The sequence below is a fragment of the Symphodus melops genome, assembly GCF_947650265.1.
Source record: "Symphodus melops genome assembly, chromosome: 6".
Classification (NCBI taxonomy): domain Eukaryota; kingdom Metazoa; phylum Chordata; class Actinopteri; order Labriformes; family Labridae; genus Symphodus; species Symphodus melops.
In genome coordinates this window covers 20,046,500-20,062,693 of record NC_136696.1, presented here as the reverse complement: position 1 = coordinate 20,062,693, position 16,194 = coordinate 20,046,500, and the positions used below count along the sequence as shown (strand labels likewise).

Sequence of the window (16,194 nt, the reverse complement as noted above, 5' to 3'; positions counted from 1 at the left end):
CTTTCTACATTTCTTATGAAGTGTCTGGAAACAAAAAAAAGTCATTCTATTTAACAAACAGAATCCGACATCAGAAAGTGGCATTTGATCCAATTCAGTTTGGCGAGTTGTTGATGGCGGCATTATTCCTCCATCACTCAGAATGTGGACAGATGTTTGGCAGAAATCAAACTGAAATCGTTGGCAAGCTTAAAGTGTGACTGAATAAAGGGTTTAAGGGGGAATATGTCAACACTTTTTTTTTTCTGGGGGGGTTTTGCATTTAAATTATCTTCTAAGACATCCGACTCCAGATGTGGGTCAATCCGGCCTGGTTGAAGTGTTCTTTCTTTTTAGTTTTGCTTCACTTTATTTCGTTTAACAGGCTTAGAGTGTGTTAGTCCTCACTGAGCTGAAGATGCTCGTTGATTTTAATTTTGAATTTGAAATAAACACAGGTACATGTGTCACGGTGAGGTGCCCCGACCTGGATTAGCACTCCAGACTTTTGCTCTTCCCCCTCCTTCATTTTCATGAGAGCAGAGAAGAGACGGAAACACGTTGTCTTCTCCCCCAAACTTTCATTATTTATCCTCATCCACATCCTTCGAGCTAGTATCAAAAAAACTGACACACAGTTTGGGGTGATGTACAGGTGTGGAAGTTTGACCTTTTTTTTTTTTTTTTTAGTAAATTCTGTTTAATGGTCGTTTGATCAATCTGTCATCGATCTCTCCCTCCCCACTGTTCCCTCAATTCTTTTACCTTATATAGTTCATCCACTACCTGACCTCTTTCCACCTTGACTGCTCCTGCATTCCTTTGTCCTGTTATATTTGGGTGAACTGGACATGAGGTGTGTGTGTGTGTGTGTGACCTTTTCTTTTGTCTGACTCTCCTCTTGCCTCTTTCTTTGCTGCTGACGTTAGAACGACATTCTCTCCCATCACCTCCAAAGGAACCTCATGTATTTGGACAATCAGGTGGGGTAACGCATGAACGCACGGCCCTGTCTCTTCCTGTCATGAACTCAACTCGTTTCAACGCTTTGCTTGTGTTATTTGAAGCGAAATCCCCAGTTTAGTGTGAAGAGAAGTTCTCATGAATAAATTAATGTTTGCATTTTTCAGGAGGATAACTAGAAAGCATGGATCACATACCGCAGCACTTATGCCTCAGCTAGTTTATCAGGTCGTCACTAAAAAGCTCGCCATCTCCACTCATCCATTTGTCCCTAAACGCATCATCAGCTATACTAACTGTATTTCAAGATATTTCCATGTATTTCAAGGTTTGGTAGAGAAGGGACGCGGGGACGGGTGTTATGTTCGTACAAACACAGAGCTTCACCCCGGAAGAAAAAAAACGAGTGAAAGATTTCTCCTAAATGATGAGACCATACAAGTATCAAATGTTCAGGAATGGAAAAAAAAGTAAAAAGTGAAGAAACTGTCCGAAGAGTTCAGCAATAAAGACAAAAAGTGAAGTAACTATTGTGCTGAGCTGAAAAGTAAAAAGAGTCTCCAGATAAACGATCGAAGATAACACATGACAATAATGAATAGTAACAATGCACTTTAAATGGCTCACAGTGTTGCACATGATCCCTGATGTTTATTGATTTCATGTTTATTAGTAAAGGGAGTAGGAGTCTTCTGGAGCAAGTAAACTGGCCTGCAAAGACATCTTTTAGCTTGAATTGTTTTTTTTTTATTGCTCCAATGAGCTTTGAGAATTCAAGTTTGGCTCTGGGGCACATGAACACGTTGCTTCTAATTAACCAACAAAAAAAGGAGAATTTCATTTTGAGTTGCATGTCTTTATGCAACTATAGGGAAATATGTTATGAAGACGGCGAGTGATGACTCTTGAACTGTGCGATGAACTGCATTAATAGTGCCAGCTGTCTTTGAATCAGTGTCATTCATGTCAGGTAAACAGGAGCTGTCCGGCCCTAAGAAACACAGATCTATTTTGTAAGAATCTGTCATTGCTTCCTCTTCCTGTTTCCATCCCCGTCCAGTCTGGATGCACGAGTTCATGTTTGATTGTGCTTTATGAAGGCAAACGTGCTGTAATAACTTTGTATAGGTATTGTCTCTGAAGTGAAGCACTGCTTTAAACTGACGTGTGATATATCGCTCCTCTCCACACTGGACTAGATGAAGGAAAATGAGCCTTTAATCGTCATGACTCACACTATGATTGAGAACTCTGCCCCGAGGCCTCAACTTTACCAGCAAGTAAGGCCATCCCAAGGCTTTGCTCCGCCTCATCATCACCACCAGTCGCTGTTGTTATTTTGGTCTGTCATGCTGCAATGCTCTTCCTCCGGTGTTTTAAGTCCTCATGGCATCTTGCAAACCGGTCTCCCTGTGTCGTTTTGTTTTGCCAGCACCTCCTCATCCATTGCTTTTGACTGTTCTCCTCTTATTGGTGAGAGAAGTCATGCAGGAATGGGCATGACTTGTCAAAGAGTAGTCTGATGTGTTTGCTTCACTGTTGAGTTGAAACCCCTCCTCACTCAGGTTTGTTTGTAGAAACACTCGGCTGTCTGTGGCGACTCCCAGATCAAACAGGGAGAGACGCTGTCTTTGTTCACAGCACAGTGATGGTTACAGTGTTTTCTTCGTTAACCTTTGCAGAGTGAGTTCCCTCTCGTTAGCATAGGAAGACTCATTGTCTTTTACCAGACCTTTCAAACATCATTCTCTCTTTCTGTGAAGAAGTATGTGAATTTTTGTTATTATAGCTGAGGGTAAGGCAAAAAAGTACTTCAGTTAATGTTCCACTCTCTGGTAATGCTAGACATGTTATTATTAAAGGGGACATGTTGTACCCTTTTTCTCCTGTGCTCTAAATGAAGCATCTGTGCTGTGCTTTAGTCAAAATATAACATGATAGAAGCACCAGAGGAGGTTTGTGATCTTGTAGAAACCAGCTCTCTCAAAATGCTTCGTATTGGTGTGTATAGAGACTATAGAAATGTCAGACCTGGGCAAAAGTTTTGCTCCAGGCTGGAGGTGGAGATAACAGGGGAGGGGAGGGTACTTTCTTACCAGTATCCAACTTGTGATGTCACAAACTGAGAACATTTAAAACGGAGCGTTTTTCTCTGTGTGGTCAGACTAAAGCAGACCAGAAACGAGATGGATTTATTTCACATTTTGTGGGTCTTCACTCAGGTTCTCAAATAAATGTCCAAAAACACTGTCAAAGTGGATTTTTCATAATCTGTCTCCTTTTAAGGGGTAAATAAAAACGTAGTGGGGACGAGACTCTTACAGTGTGCCAATCTGACTCACAGTGTCCAGTGTCCCAACTTGATGACTGCTCACGGCGGTGCTTCTGACATGAATAAGTTAGTAGCAGTTAGTTGACTCAAAGATCAAGTTGACAGCAGGATTAGAGAAGAAGAAGAAGAATACAGCAGGATGATGTTGGACAGCAGTGAAGAGGAGTTACTGTGCGATAAGAGCTGAAACTGACACCTTTAGCAGTGAATCAAAAGATGAATCCTGCAGTGAACTATTTTATGGTCATCTTTTGATGTATCATGAAATTATTATTTTGAAATGTATCAATTATCAGCAGATCGCCGTATCATGATTCTCAGCCCTAATACGTAGCACTGAGCATCAGCTATGAAATAAACTCTGTATGTAATGTGACCAGGGAGGCTCATGGATGATGATGATGATGATGATGATGAACACAGATGTCTTGAGGTTCTTCGACTCTTGGTTTTTGCATTACTTCCTCTCTTGTCATTCTGCTGGCAGGAAGGATGAAGACTAGATTGTGTCGACAGCCGTGACATCACTTTGCCACTTTTGTGATCACCTCATGGGGGTGTAAAAAGTGACGGCGAAGAAACCCCACCCCCTCCCACTCTCACCCCCCGACCATTCATCATCATAACAGCCGGGCAAACAGCTGCATTCCCACCTGTTCAGCTGCCAGAAATCTGTCTCCTCCTCCTCCTCCTCCTCCTCCCCCATGTCGCTCGTAATCCTCGCCACACTACTCCCAGAGTGAATCCCACTGAGCTGTGGGAGAGTTTGCATGTTTCTGTGTGGAATGCCGTGTGGTGCTCAGGTTCCACCTGCTTTAACTGTGCTGCGTGGTTTCACTGAGGTGGTAACAAAGAGTGTGAAAGAGTGCAGGAGTGTACGGTGCAGTCTCAAGGTGTTTGGACAGTGACTCATTTTGTGTTGTTTTGGCTCTGAAGGTATTGGATTGGAAACCTAATAATATCATGTAGGTCATATCAAATGTGACATCATTAGAAGTCATGTTAATATCCTGCCAATGTGAGTTTTTTTTATGACATTTTCCAGCTCTAACAACCAGCGTACAGCGAATCTGAGCAAGACAGAAAGCTAAGGCCGTAAGAATACAGACAAGAGTTTGTACATTTAAAGTCATTTTGAATCATTTTGACAGCAGAGGTGGCGAAACACGGAAACGACACAGGATGATTTCACTGTCCTCATACTAACAGACTTTAATATGTACTGCTTTTCTAGACAGAAGAGTGGGTGTGTGAGGGATCACAATGTGATGGAATTTCTGGAAACATGGGATCCAATGCAGTTAAAATAATCAGCCCTGCCTGAGCTCTGTTTTTCTTCTTTTAAAACACGAGTGTTAGTCTCAATTCTTTTGGAAATAAGAACAAGTTTTTCTTTCTTGTTTTCCTTACTACATGGACTCGGAGTCTATAAACAGTATGAGAGAGTACAGTGTAGTCTGCACTACAGGCTCATAAAGGTTCAAAGCAGCATTAAGGCCTCTAGAGTTTTGTTATCATGTCGCCATTCTGGGAAACCTTTAAGTAAACTTTGACTTTATTCAGCATATTCTGACCACTGAGTCTTTGGAGAAATACGCCGTAGAATGTTCTAGAGACATAGCACAGTTCATACATTGACTTTATAGTTTAGATATAAAGGGTTATTCCCAGTAAAAACCACTGTGTTTTTCTTTGGAAAATGCCTGCGGGGTGGTGAAACACCAGGCACCACAGTCTTTGTTTAGACTCACTGCTCTGCCATTTGTCACTTTGCTCATTGAAACGGTCTGATTCAGGGAAATATGAGTCTACTCAAGGACAGATCCTGTGGCTCTGTGAGGGAGCCTTGTCATGACACTGCATTAGATCTCCACCTTCTAATGTGTATGTTCATATTGCGAGTCTCGGTGTAACTTTCTGTTTTTACCCACAGCTGAGTCCAGAAGAGTACAGCCAACACGCCTATACCTGTGTGCCAGAGGAGCTGGACACTGATGTAAGTTCACCGTTGCACTCTTCTGTGAAATGAAACTCTAGTCCATGGAGATCACGCGTCACCACTAACTATTGTTGTATCCTCAGACCAAACTGAGCCGTCTGTGTGAGCAGGACAAACTGGTGAGGACACAGGAGGAGAAACTTCAGCAGCTGTACAGAGAGAAGGTGACTGAACACAGCACACGTGCCATTTGACTTTGTAACGCACCCAAACAGAGTTTGACATGTTTAGAAGGATGTGAGGTCAGAAAAACAAAAGAGAATAGACAGTTTAGGCAAGTCAAGTTTATTTATATAGCACATTTCAGCAACAAGGCAATTCAAAGTGCTTTACACAAGATATCAAAAGCATCATGACAGAAGAAAGAAAAGACACATTAAATTAGACATTAGATACAGTATGCTCATTCAGAACGATGTATAGGTTCTTAAAATCGTGTTGGGTCTGTTTAACGAACGACCACCATAAGTAATCAGCTCAGTGTGCCTGAATGACAAGAATAGCTTCACTGTAGTTTCTATGCACTAAACTGAGTTATAATGCTTGAGTATCTTGTTGCATACTTTAAACACCTCATTATTCAAATGTATTTATTTTGTTTGATGAAATGATACAAAAAAAAAATGAAACACAGAAGCAAATAAGTCCTGAAGTTAAACAACACAAATGATTGTTTTATTTGTATTCTTTTTATGATTAGATATTGACAGTGGAGATTTCATACTAAGGGCTTTGAGTGAATAATAGTCTTTTATTATTTTGTACATTCAGCACTCTCTTCTAATCACAGAAAGCATTTTTTATAGAACCTCTATTGGAGCTCAAATCAGACTTGTGCGTCAGAAAAGTTTGTGAGGCTAAATAATAATCCGCTGTGACTTTGTGAAAGTTATGAGTTCTGCAGAGGCTACAGTGACAAATGACATTTCCCATGCTGTAAGTGTATTTGATATGTGGTTTGTTCCCTCAGCACACCCTGGAGACAGCACTTCTGTCAGCCAGCCAGGAGATAGAGATGGGCTGTGATAACCCGGCTGCCATGCAGAGTGTGATCCAGCAGAGAGATCTGCTGCAGAGCGGCCTGCTCAGCACCTGCAGAGAGCTCTCCAGAGTCACAGCCGTGAGTCGCACACACACACGGCACGCAGTCACACGGGCCACTCGAGTTGTCCTTCCTTTGGAAGTGCTTGTAAAAGCAGAGTTTGCATCACCCACAAAGTTTATTTCCCCCTTTTATCCAGGAGTTGGAGCACTCGTGGAGGGAGTTCGACACGCTGGAAGGAGACGTGAATCTGGCTAAGAATAACCTTCTGGAGCAGCTCGAAGCACTGGGAAGCCCTCAGGTAGGATTCTTCTTCAGACTGAACCTGTGCTGGTTTCATCTGTCGTCTAACACTGGCATGATGTCGTTTTTCAAACTTGAGAAATGATGTTCCTGCAGAGCCTTAAAGATCGCCAGATTACCTTGAATATGCCGTCGTCCTTTTTATACACACTTCTTTTAACATTTGGAATAATAACAGAGACTTGTTCTCTTGTGCTTTTATCTGTACTGTTGAAGAAACTAACACTGCAGAGATTGTGTGTAATTAATGACTGTTGAACAGAGCAGGTCTTAATTAAACCTGTATTTTATCTTGTCCTTCATCGTGACAGAAAGAGAAATGTTCAAACAGATATTCCTCGTTGAGTCAGAGCCAATGATAGTTCAAAGTAGAGAAGTCAGGGGGGCGGGCAGCAGGGTGCCTGGACATCCTATTCTTAAGTGCCCTTCAATCACAGACAAACCTGTGAGGAGATGATACTAATCTCTCTCTCTCTCTCTCTCTCTCTCTTTGAAGTAAGGTTTACTAAGGTTAGCTGACTTGAGAATGTGTGTGTGTTTTCTGTGCTTACGTAGACCGAACCTCCAAGCCAGCAGCACGTCCGCATCCAGAAAGAACTGTGGGGGATTCAAGACGTGATGGAGGCCCTGAATAAACATAAAGCTCAGAGAAATGCAGTTGATGGTCTCAACCTTTACGGGTCCAAGAACAACTTCAGCAAGCACAAAAATGAGGTGAGGAACCAACAACCGAGATGACAAACCATTCTGTCACCAAGTCGCACAGCGTTTTTCTGCTGAAACAGTTTGGAGTTATATCAAAAGTTAATCTGCAGGAATAACCAATTTAGATCTTTTATAAAAAAAGAAGAGGGGGTGCAGAACATATCTGTGATGTTGCTCAAAAGTGACAGTTTGTCCCTTTTTGATTTAGTGATTTGAAAATGTTTAGATTCTGTCTGTTGATCGGACAAATGAGCTCGAATGCCTTAAAAACCTTTATTAAAGGATTTATTCATTATAGACTTCTTTCTTTTTTTCCTTTTAATCAAAAAGAATAATTGATCCTGAAGTTCGAGTTGTAATACTTCTGAACCTCTGCTCTCAGTGAGAGTACGTGAATACATACAGCAGTCGATGCAATAATTCAGTCCAATAAAGTGTTTCCACTGAGAACCTTTCTTCTCTAAAACAGTTGCCTACAAAGGAAGAATCTTATAGCTGCCACGTTAACCTCAGTTTTAAAGTGGCATAGAAGAACATTTCTTTCCAGTCACACATACTGACGCTTCTTCTCATTTTAAACTCACTGCTAATGTTAGCTTAGCACAGCTTGTTTTAAGGTTTTAGATCCCCGAGGTGTACTGGGCTAAACCACAGCTAGGACATCACGCTCACACAAGGTCAGGCAAAAATAAGGAGAAAAACTGCTGTGGGAGAATCTCAAATAGAAATAATCTGTTGTTGCAGCTGATAGTTCTCTGTATCCAGATTCCTGACAGTTCTTTTAATGATGACCAAACTAATCTGAGTGCTCAAACTGCCAGCCTTCCACATGGACAGTCCGAGTGGTTCCATCAACATGGATGACTTTCTAGTCGTGTGACAGCATGTGGCTCTGTCGATCCGACCCGTCGGCCTGTTTGGCTGCCCTGTGGGCCACAGCTACTCTGCACCAGATGGCTGTTGCCCTTAGCGTGCGTGGTGGCACCACCATGTGTCACCTTGCTTCCTGTCCTGTCATGCCCTGTATAATCCCCAGGAGGAGGACTCGGTACCCCCACGGCCACCCCTACCCCAGTCCTACGAGCCTAACCCCCCCACGGTGCCCCCCCCGCCCTCTCATGCCGGTGTGCGTACTTCATCCCTCCACAGGCCAGAGGACAGGAAGGCCAATCACAGGAACAGCACGCACAGCGTAAGCTCGTTGACCCGTTGGCCTCATTGCTGACCCCGCCCTCAGCTGTGTCATCACACATCATTGCTCGCTGTGGTGGTTTTTTCGATTGTATTTTTTTGGACATTTCATGTCATCTGGATCGTCTTTTGTTGGATCACATCCCTTTCATTACTTGACATTTTCCATTTATATGATTTTTTTTTTTTCCAAGGCTGATGAAGCCTCATTGCACATTTACTTTTATAGTTGAACTGTCTCGCCTGTTGAAATTCAGTCATTTTGTTTTTTATTTTGTTGTGTTCTCTCCTTGGTTTCAGTCTAGGCCTTGTCTGAGTTTGGATGTGTTTGCCTGCTGCCTTCTTTTTATTTGGCTGTAAAACAATCTGTTGACCTCAAACTGCATGGAGAGTTTTTTGTTTTGTTTTGTTTTGTTTTTCTTACGGCTGTATACACTTTGTGTTTCTTGATGGTTCAGTCCTAAAAATGTGTTTGCCTCTGTCTCTGGAGTCATCCTGGAAGGAAAAGAACACAACTTTTTCTGAAGGTTTGAGAATTTTGGAACCAATCTCTCCACAATAATAAGGCAATGCTCTATTATTATTTCTTATCATCAGGGCCCAGACTACCGACTGTATAAGAGTGAACCAGAGCTCACCACAGTGACAGAAGTGGATGAGAGCAATGGAGAGGACCGGTCGGAACACCCGTCTGATAGGGAACATCCTGGAAACAAAGGTACATGAGAGAACTATGACAGCCAAAAGGATGCCAGTTACTGTACTGTATATGCCCAGTTTAATAGATAGATAGATAGATAGATAGATAGATAGATAGATAGATAGATAGATTGTTGACCCTAATACAAACTCTGAACATTTCTTTATGAAGTTGGACTGTGACATATGAAACCTGTTTTTCCAGCACCGATAGTTGCCTTGGTTACCATGGCAATTACCCAGTAACTCAGGTATCTTTTTGAATAAGAGCTTTGGTACCAGTTTAGGCTTTAAAGAAGTACAAGTCAGGTTACACATTATCAAGTAAACATCTACACAATCAGTGGTAACCATGGTAACAATATTGAGCAGAGGGTCAAAACGTTGTGAGTGTGAAGAATTAAAACTTCTGTGGTATAGTAGTGGAAAGGCCTCTCATCCTCAGTCTGTGCCAGCGTGATAACTACTTCCTGTTTCTGACCACGGATACAGAGCCACTTTTACTTTTTACACTTAAAAAAAAAAAAAAAAAAAAAAAACCTGAACTTTTCTAACCAGAATGAAAGTGTATTAGTGATGAGATATCCTATTTATGTGTCCTATTTGATTAACTCTTTTTTACACTTCATGAAACATTGTGTTCTCTGTGTAGAAGGGGTGTTAGAGAGAGATCTGTCGAGACTCGATCAAACAGCTTGCACAGCATAATCCAGATGTTCTGAAGATGAATAATTACACTGCAGCTCCGCACTCGTTCCACAACACAGCACAATCAATAGTAGCGACCTGAAGTCTGCGAACACCTGAAGAAAACTGCAGCTGTCAGCACAGTTACTTAATGCCATTATTTTGTAATTTTTTTATTCCCTTGAAGGTCTCAGCAGACACAAACAATTATATTCACTAACTCGTGTCAACAATTATCAACAAACAATATTATAACTATATAAACTTGTATTGGATAATGATTTACAGTTCTTATACAAATGTAAACATTTGAGGAATAAGTTCAAATAGTTGTAACATTTTTGTAAAATGATCTAATAACCATTTGTTGTTCATTATAAGTCAGCTTGCTCTACTTCAATCAGCTTGCACTCTGCAGTAAATCATTTGTTTGTGTTATATAAAGCAAATGCCCTGAACCTGAGTCTTTACATTTCATTGCACAAATAAAAATCTTGAACGTGAACCAGGTGGCTGAGCGAGCTTTTGTCTTTGTTGCCTGCAGGGGTGTCCTACCCAGTCGGCATCGTTCCACCCAGGACTAGATCTCCAGTGCCTGACTCGTCCTCCATATCTTCATACGTCACCTTAAGGAAGAGCAAGAAGCCTGATCCGAGGACGGTGAGTCCATCCTTATAACTCGTGGGACTTCTGATAGCCACTGTGCATTTTTCTCAGATAGTTTTTAACCTTGTGTATTTGTGAATACTGCCAGAATTTTAAAGATGTATTATTTTTGGCCTTTTTATGCCTTCATCAGAGAGACTGGACAGAGGATACAGTTGGATATTGAAAACTCATCTGTTAATCGATTGTTTAGAAGGTTAAGCTGCAGTTTGAAGGCCCACATGTGGCTGTCCTCACGTGGCCCGGGGGTGTGACTCAAGCTCTTAAAACCATGCTGTCATAAAAATGATGCCATGTTTGGTTTATACAATTTCCAGCCTCAAAAACGATTAACGTGAACAAACTGAACATATCATTAGTGTACCACACTCTGGGTGTGTCCTCTCTTCAATGTTTTTGTTTGTGTTTTTGGACATATAATGTGCCTGAACCTCTGTGAACCTTGGAGGACATCAGCTGTACTGACATGCTGACAGCAGAGCTTGTGTTTGTAGGCCTGTAGAGTTCAGTTTAGGCCTCTGGGTACCAGCATCTTGAACAATCTGGACAATGAAGGCTCCATCCTCAGGCTCTGGACTGAATCCAGATCTGCCAGCCCCCTGCAGCAGGACACCATAGAATGTGAACAACTTCCTCTCAACCGGCGTCACATCATCTGTCTCTCCTGCTGAGGGATTATTTAGCCCCCAGTGTCTCTGGATGCAGCAGAGCATGCAAGCAGGAGCGAGTGTGCATTCACAGCAGCCAGTCAACTTATTCCCATATGTGTTCTGCTCCTCATTTTTCCTCTGAGAGTGAACATTTAAAAGTCTTTTCAACAGCTTTGGTTTAGTTTTGAATGCACGACTGTTGTCCTTGTTAAAGGACATTAAAATGACGTTTTATTATTATGTTTACTGGGATGATGTGATCACACCATGACGGCATGTAGCTACACACCCAAACTGTGGTGGTAAATAGTGGTAAAGATTAACCATGGTGACGTGTGTCTCTCAGCGTGACATCGTTATTGTCTGGTTTTTATTGAGTGTGTTTTGCTGTCCTCTCTGGATAGCAGGAACGTCCGCGCAGCGCCGTGGAGCAGCAGCTGTGTGCTTCAGAGAGCAGCCGGCCAAGGATGAGCGTGGAGGAGCAGCTGGAGAGGATCAGGCGCCACCAGCAGGGGGCCCTCAGGGAGAAAAAGAAGGGCCTTAGCATCCGGGGTGGCAGCCAGGAGAACACACCTTCTCGCAGTCAATCATTTACCAAAGATAGCCACTTTAGAAGCATGCAGGTATTGTGCTACTGCTGCAGAAACCAAATCACAACTCGAGTTTAAAAGTGGCCTCAAATGACAATCGTTGTCTTGTGTTTTCTCTCTTTTTAGACACAAATGAAGCGCAGAGATGACGTGGTCAGCTTCGACATTCAAGAGCTGGAAGCCTCCCTCAGGCAGCAGGAGGTGGTGAGGGAGCAGGAGACGCCCGCAGAGGAGATCGCCCGTCTCAAAGAAGCCTCTCAGACTGATGTTTTAAACATGGACCGAGAGGTAAGGACCAGCAGCCACCTACACCTTCCTGAGGATTTTGTTCTGATCTTAAGTTGCAGCAAAAAGTCTCACATTAAGCATTTCTCGCTTGACAATAAAACCTACTGTAGTGCTCCGTTTAGATCTTACACACAAATGTATAGAAGTCTCCATGACATGCAGGTTCGAGTGATGGTAATGATCTTTATAGATATGATTCTTAGATATTTATATCTGGATTTTTTTACTGTTTATTCTTCGATTAAATTTTAATTTTATTTGTAAATCTCATAGTGGCCGATTGATTTTTCTCTAAGGGCCTATTTAAAGTCTCTGTCTCTTTGTATTGTGTTTTCAGCTCGCAGTGCCCGACAAAGTGCTGATTCCTGAGCGTTATGTAGAGTCTGACCCAGAAGAAGCTCTGAGCCCTGAGCAGGAGGCAGATAAGCAGAGGAAAGTGGACCGCATCAAAGCGCTCATAGCTAAAAACAGGTAAATAAACTAATTTGTAATGTTCTATACGCACCGGCTGTTCTGCTCAGACCCTCGATGTTGGGTATGGATCAATCTTCTGTTGATCAGTGCCTAAGATTGGCATAAATAAAAGCTCTTATATAAAAACACAGGTGGCATTTTAATGTAAATGTCAGCCTCCTTTTAATTGGTTTAAAAAGACATGGTTTGTCTGTCCTCAGTTAATTGGTTTTATTTTATTTTGGAACGTTTTACAATCTGCCCATTCAGACCCCCAACCCTTCTGATGTGCTTCTCTTGGACTTCTACATCCTTAAAATGTTTCCGTCGGTCTCTAATTGCCCATAAGTCAACCCTTCACACAGTGTTCCACATCATTTGAAATGGACTGCAGTGGAGGAACTCCTTTAAGCAATGCGAGACTGCTAAGCAAGGACATTACAGAGAACATGTTGTATTTGTGTTTTCTCCCAGCATGCAGAATGTTCTGCCTAGTATGGCTCTAAGCCCAGAGGAGGATACCATGGACGAGGTCACCGTACAGGAGAAAGAGAAGATGATTAATATCTCCTACGAGTTGGCAGCGGAGGCCTCCAAGCGCAGCAAGCTGGTAGCAGGTATGTATGAGGTCACTACTTTTTAATATTAGTTTATTAAACTGCGGCTGCTTCCATTGTGCATGTGTTCAGTCATTTATCATCGTATTAAATCCATCGGCTCCTATGACTGTTTTTTGTGTTGTTTGGCTGTTAAGTCATGAACAGCTTATTTGAGTTCATTTGCGTTGTTTAATGTGCACCTGCTTGTTTGTTCAACATGTTGCTCTGTTTCATTGCAGTGAAAAGCCTGTCGTCGTCTCCCCCACCCCTTCCACAGTCTCCTAACTCACCCCCTCAACTCACTGATGGCTCTCACTTCATGTGTGTGTAGTTGCACCAGTAAGGGCATTCATTTGTTTTGTCCATACTCACTATGTTTTTAAGTGTTTAATGTTGTCTCCGGGGAGGAAAAGCATGTCAGCGTGCTGCCTGATTTATACTTCTGCGTCAAATCTACTCGGTAGCATTCACCATAGGTTTGCAAAAGCCTCCGTGTGTACTGTAGCCAGATGTGCACCTTATCAAAGATATAAGTAAGGAAACACAGACAGTGACTGGTCTACATTTTCCTCTAACAGCTTGCACCACTTTAAACATTAGGATAACAAGTCTAATTATTACAGGAAAATAAATACATACCTCCATGCATTTAACATAGGCTAACGAGTAGCCCGAGCTAACTATGCTTCTGAGTTTTACCATTCCATTCAAAAGATGTACATTCTATCTCCTGCGCGCTTCTCCTTTGCAATGATTACGGCGTAACAAACTGCTGCTCAGTATTGATCAACTCCAACTCAAACATAATATGATCAGTTCTGGTCGCCATGGTTTCCTGCACACAGATAATAATGGCAGAACCAAATAATTTAACTAGTACTAGCGCTTGTAGGCAGATGAGCTGCAAAACTATGCAGACACGCATAACAGCGTAGGTTTGGTGCAGAAGTATAAATCAGGGGAGTGACCAACTTCAAGGTCAACCATGAATGGGCGTTCAGACTGATACATGTTTGATTGATATTAAAAATATGCATCAGTCTTATTGATTTTGCATCAAAACACCAAGTCAATGTGTATATGTAGCTAGCTAGCTAATTGAATGAATTAACCACTTTACATTATACACGATTGTAACTTGGATATGATGACGAGCAGTGTTGATTTGAGCCACCAAGAAATGATGTAGTTCATGGTGTAGAGCAAAGTTGTTCAAATGAACAAGATGCTGGTCATTCACATTCAGCCTCCTGTATGTTGTGTCTCTGTGTTTGCCCATGCCTTGCATGCTCACACTGAACAGTAAAGGTTGAGCAGAGGTAGATCTACTGGCTTTTATGTTTATTCACAGACTATACTACTGTATCAAGTAAATGTTGCCCCTGGGAGCACAAAGTTGAATCTAACCATTGGCTGGTGGTTGCTCTTGGAGCATAATCTGGCCTCTACCCTCATTTAAAAATGTCCCTTTGTCTTTCTGCAGCACAGGCTCTGGCCTCAGTAAAAACTTACACATGAAGGAAGAAGCGTTGGAGGTATAAAGATGCTTCAGAAGACTTTCTAAGAACATCAGCACAAGGCTTCTGCCTACAGAGAGAGAAACTGCCTATTCTGAACTCTGGGGTCTTAACCTCCGACTTCTGTATGCCCACTGTGACGTCTTAAGCTCCTATGCCACCAAAAACACTTTGTGTGACTGTTTGTGGTGTTTCCGCCTTTTTGGTACCACGTGTTCCTCAACCTGGAGAGGCAATGCAGCTTCAATACTGTTAAAAATGCATTTCCATTTTCAGTTTTTTTTCATGACTTTTAAGGTTTCATTATTTATATGGTTTTATTAGGTTCTTGTTTAAACATGGGTCAACTGTACATAGACATGAGGCAAAAAGACTGAACTCTGAAGTGAAGACTAGAGGCCTGGAACATAAGGCTCCTTTTTCACCACCTATCCCAAACAAATAAGAACTTTTTACATCCTTTTATTTCCCTCAAATCTTTTAATAAGTCACCTCAGACATCTTTAATTAACTAGCCTGTCATATTTATCTACTGTAAGAAACATTTGTCTATGCGAAAGATTAGTATAAAGAGATATAGATGCTCTATTATGATGAAAGGAGGGGGCACTTCATTACTGCAGACTGGTTATAGAGAAGACTTTCTCCTTTTCCTGGGTTATTTAAAAAAAAGAGGATGTTTTGCAGTACCTGTCGCATTGTTGCCGACAAATATGTGAATGTTCAGCCTTCAGTCACTCTATATTGTCTTTTTTTATTGCTGAGATATATATTTAAACAAAGAGAGGGAAACAAAGCAGAGTTTGGTTCTATTTTATGAAATGTTGGTTTGAAGTCTTGAAACTAAAACAAAGATTAGCACATGTAAAAAGCAATACAATTTAAATGTTTGTGGATCCAGGAGTCATATTTTTTTCCCCTTTGTGTAAAAAGTGTAATTATTATTAGAGGTTAACTGTGTATATACTGTACATGGTATAACAGGATGGGAATATGTATCCATCTTATGGTTACATACTAGATTTGATTTGCTAATGTTCATATTCCATCTGTTTTATATCATGTTAAATAAATGTTGCTGTTCTTAATCAAACGTTTTGTTGGCTTTTGTTTAATCACCCTTCTAACCAGCTGTAGTGGATCACCTAGTTATCAATTATGTAAATCTACACAATATATAATATCAGTATATGATTATCAAATCATTACTGCATGAATTCTGACACATTTAAACAATTTTGATTCTACAATTTTGAATTTTAGACAGAAGCTTAGATTACTTAAATATAAAAAAATATTAAAATATTTGCCTTATTTGTAAATCTCATTTTGTAGGATGAAGGCAAAAGTGGGTTGAGGTTTATGCTAGTTTAAATGCATAAGGATGGCTCCATCTTGTGGCGTTTCTGCTGCAGTAACATTGGTAATTATCTGAGACTCTTGTATATACACATGGCACAAGTGGAAGGGGAAAGACAAGCTGCTTTGTCTCTGTACTGCCTGTCAGCACATTTGTAGGACTTTAAGTTGT

The 16,194-nt window shown here is 41.4% G+C and overlaps 1 protein-coding gene across 16 annotated transcripts in view; it reads left to right on the top strand.

The window, feature by feature from the left end:
* Positions 1 to 15,756, top strand: part of LOC306826024 (pleckstrin homology domain-containing family A member 5-like) — a 68,810-nt gene extending 53,054 nt beyond the window's left edge. For 2 of the 16 annotated variants that reach the window (XM_079347059.1, XM_079347065.1), the window contains exons 14-29: positions 909 to 962; positions 2,142 to 2,222; positions 5,208 to 5,270; positions 5,357 to 5,437; positions 6,244 to 6,393; positions 6,515 to 6,616; positions 7,174 to 7,332; positions 8,360 to 8,515; positions 9,112 to 9,232; positions 10,445 to 10,560; positions 11,621 to 11,839; positions 11,933 to 12,094; positions 12,432 to 12,565; positions 13,022 to 13,164; positions 13,386 to 13,485; positions 14,630 to 15,756. In XM_079347059.1, the coding sequence (XP_079203185.1) occupies positions 909 to 962; positions 2,142 to 2,222; positions 5,208 to 5,270; positions 5,357 to 5,437; positions 6,244 to 6,393; positions 6,515 to 6,616; positions 7,174 to 7,332; positions 8,360 to 8,515; positions 9,112 to 9,232; positions 10,445 to 10,560; positions 11,621 to 11,839; positions 11,933 to 12,094; positions 12,432 to 12,565; positions 13,022 to 13,164; positions 13,386 to 13,477 (1,833 nt within the window). In that variant the 3' untranslated portion in view covers positions 13,478 to 13,485; positions 14,630 to 15,756. The remainder of the gene's footprint in view (positions 1 to 908; positions 963 to 2,141; positions 2,223 to 5,207; positions 5,271 to 5,356; positions 5,438 to 6,243; positions 6,394 to 6,514; positions 6,617 to 7,173; positions 7,333 to 8,359; positions 8,516 to 9,111; positions 9,233 to 10,444; positions 10,561 to 11,620; positions 11,840 to 11,932; positions 12,095 to 12,431; positions 12,566 to 13,021; positions 13,165 to 13,385; positions 13,486 to 14,629) is intronic. The other 14 variants (XM_079347066.1, XM_079347061.1, XM_079347069.1 and 11 more) reach the window with 11 other exon arrangements.
* Positions 15,757 to 16,194: the final 438 nt, after the last annotated feature.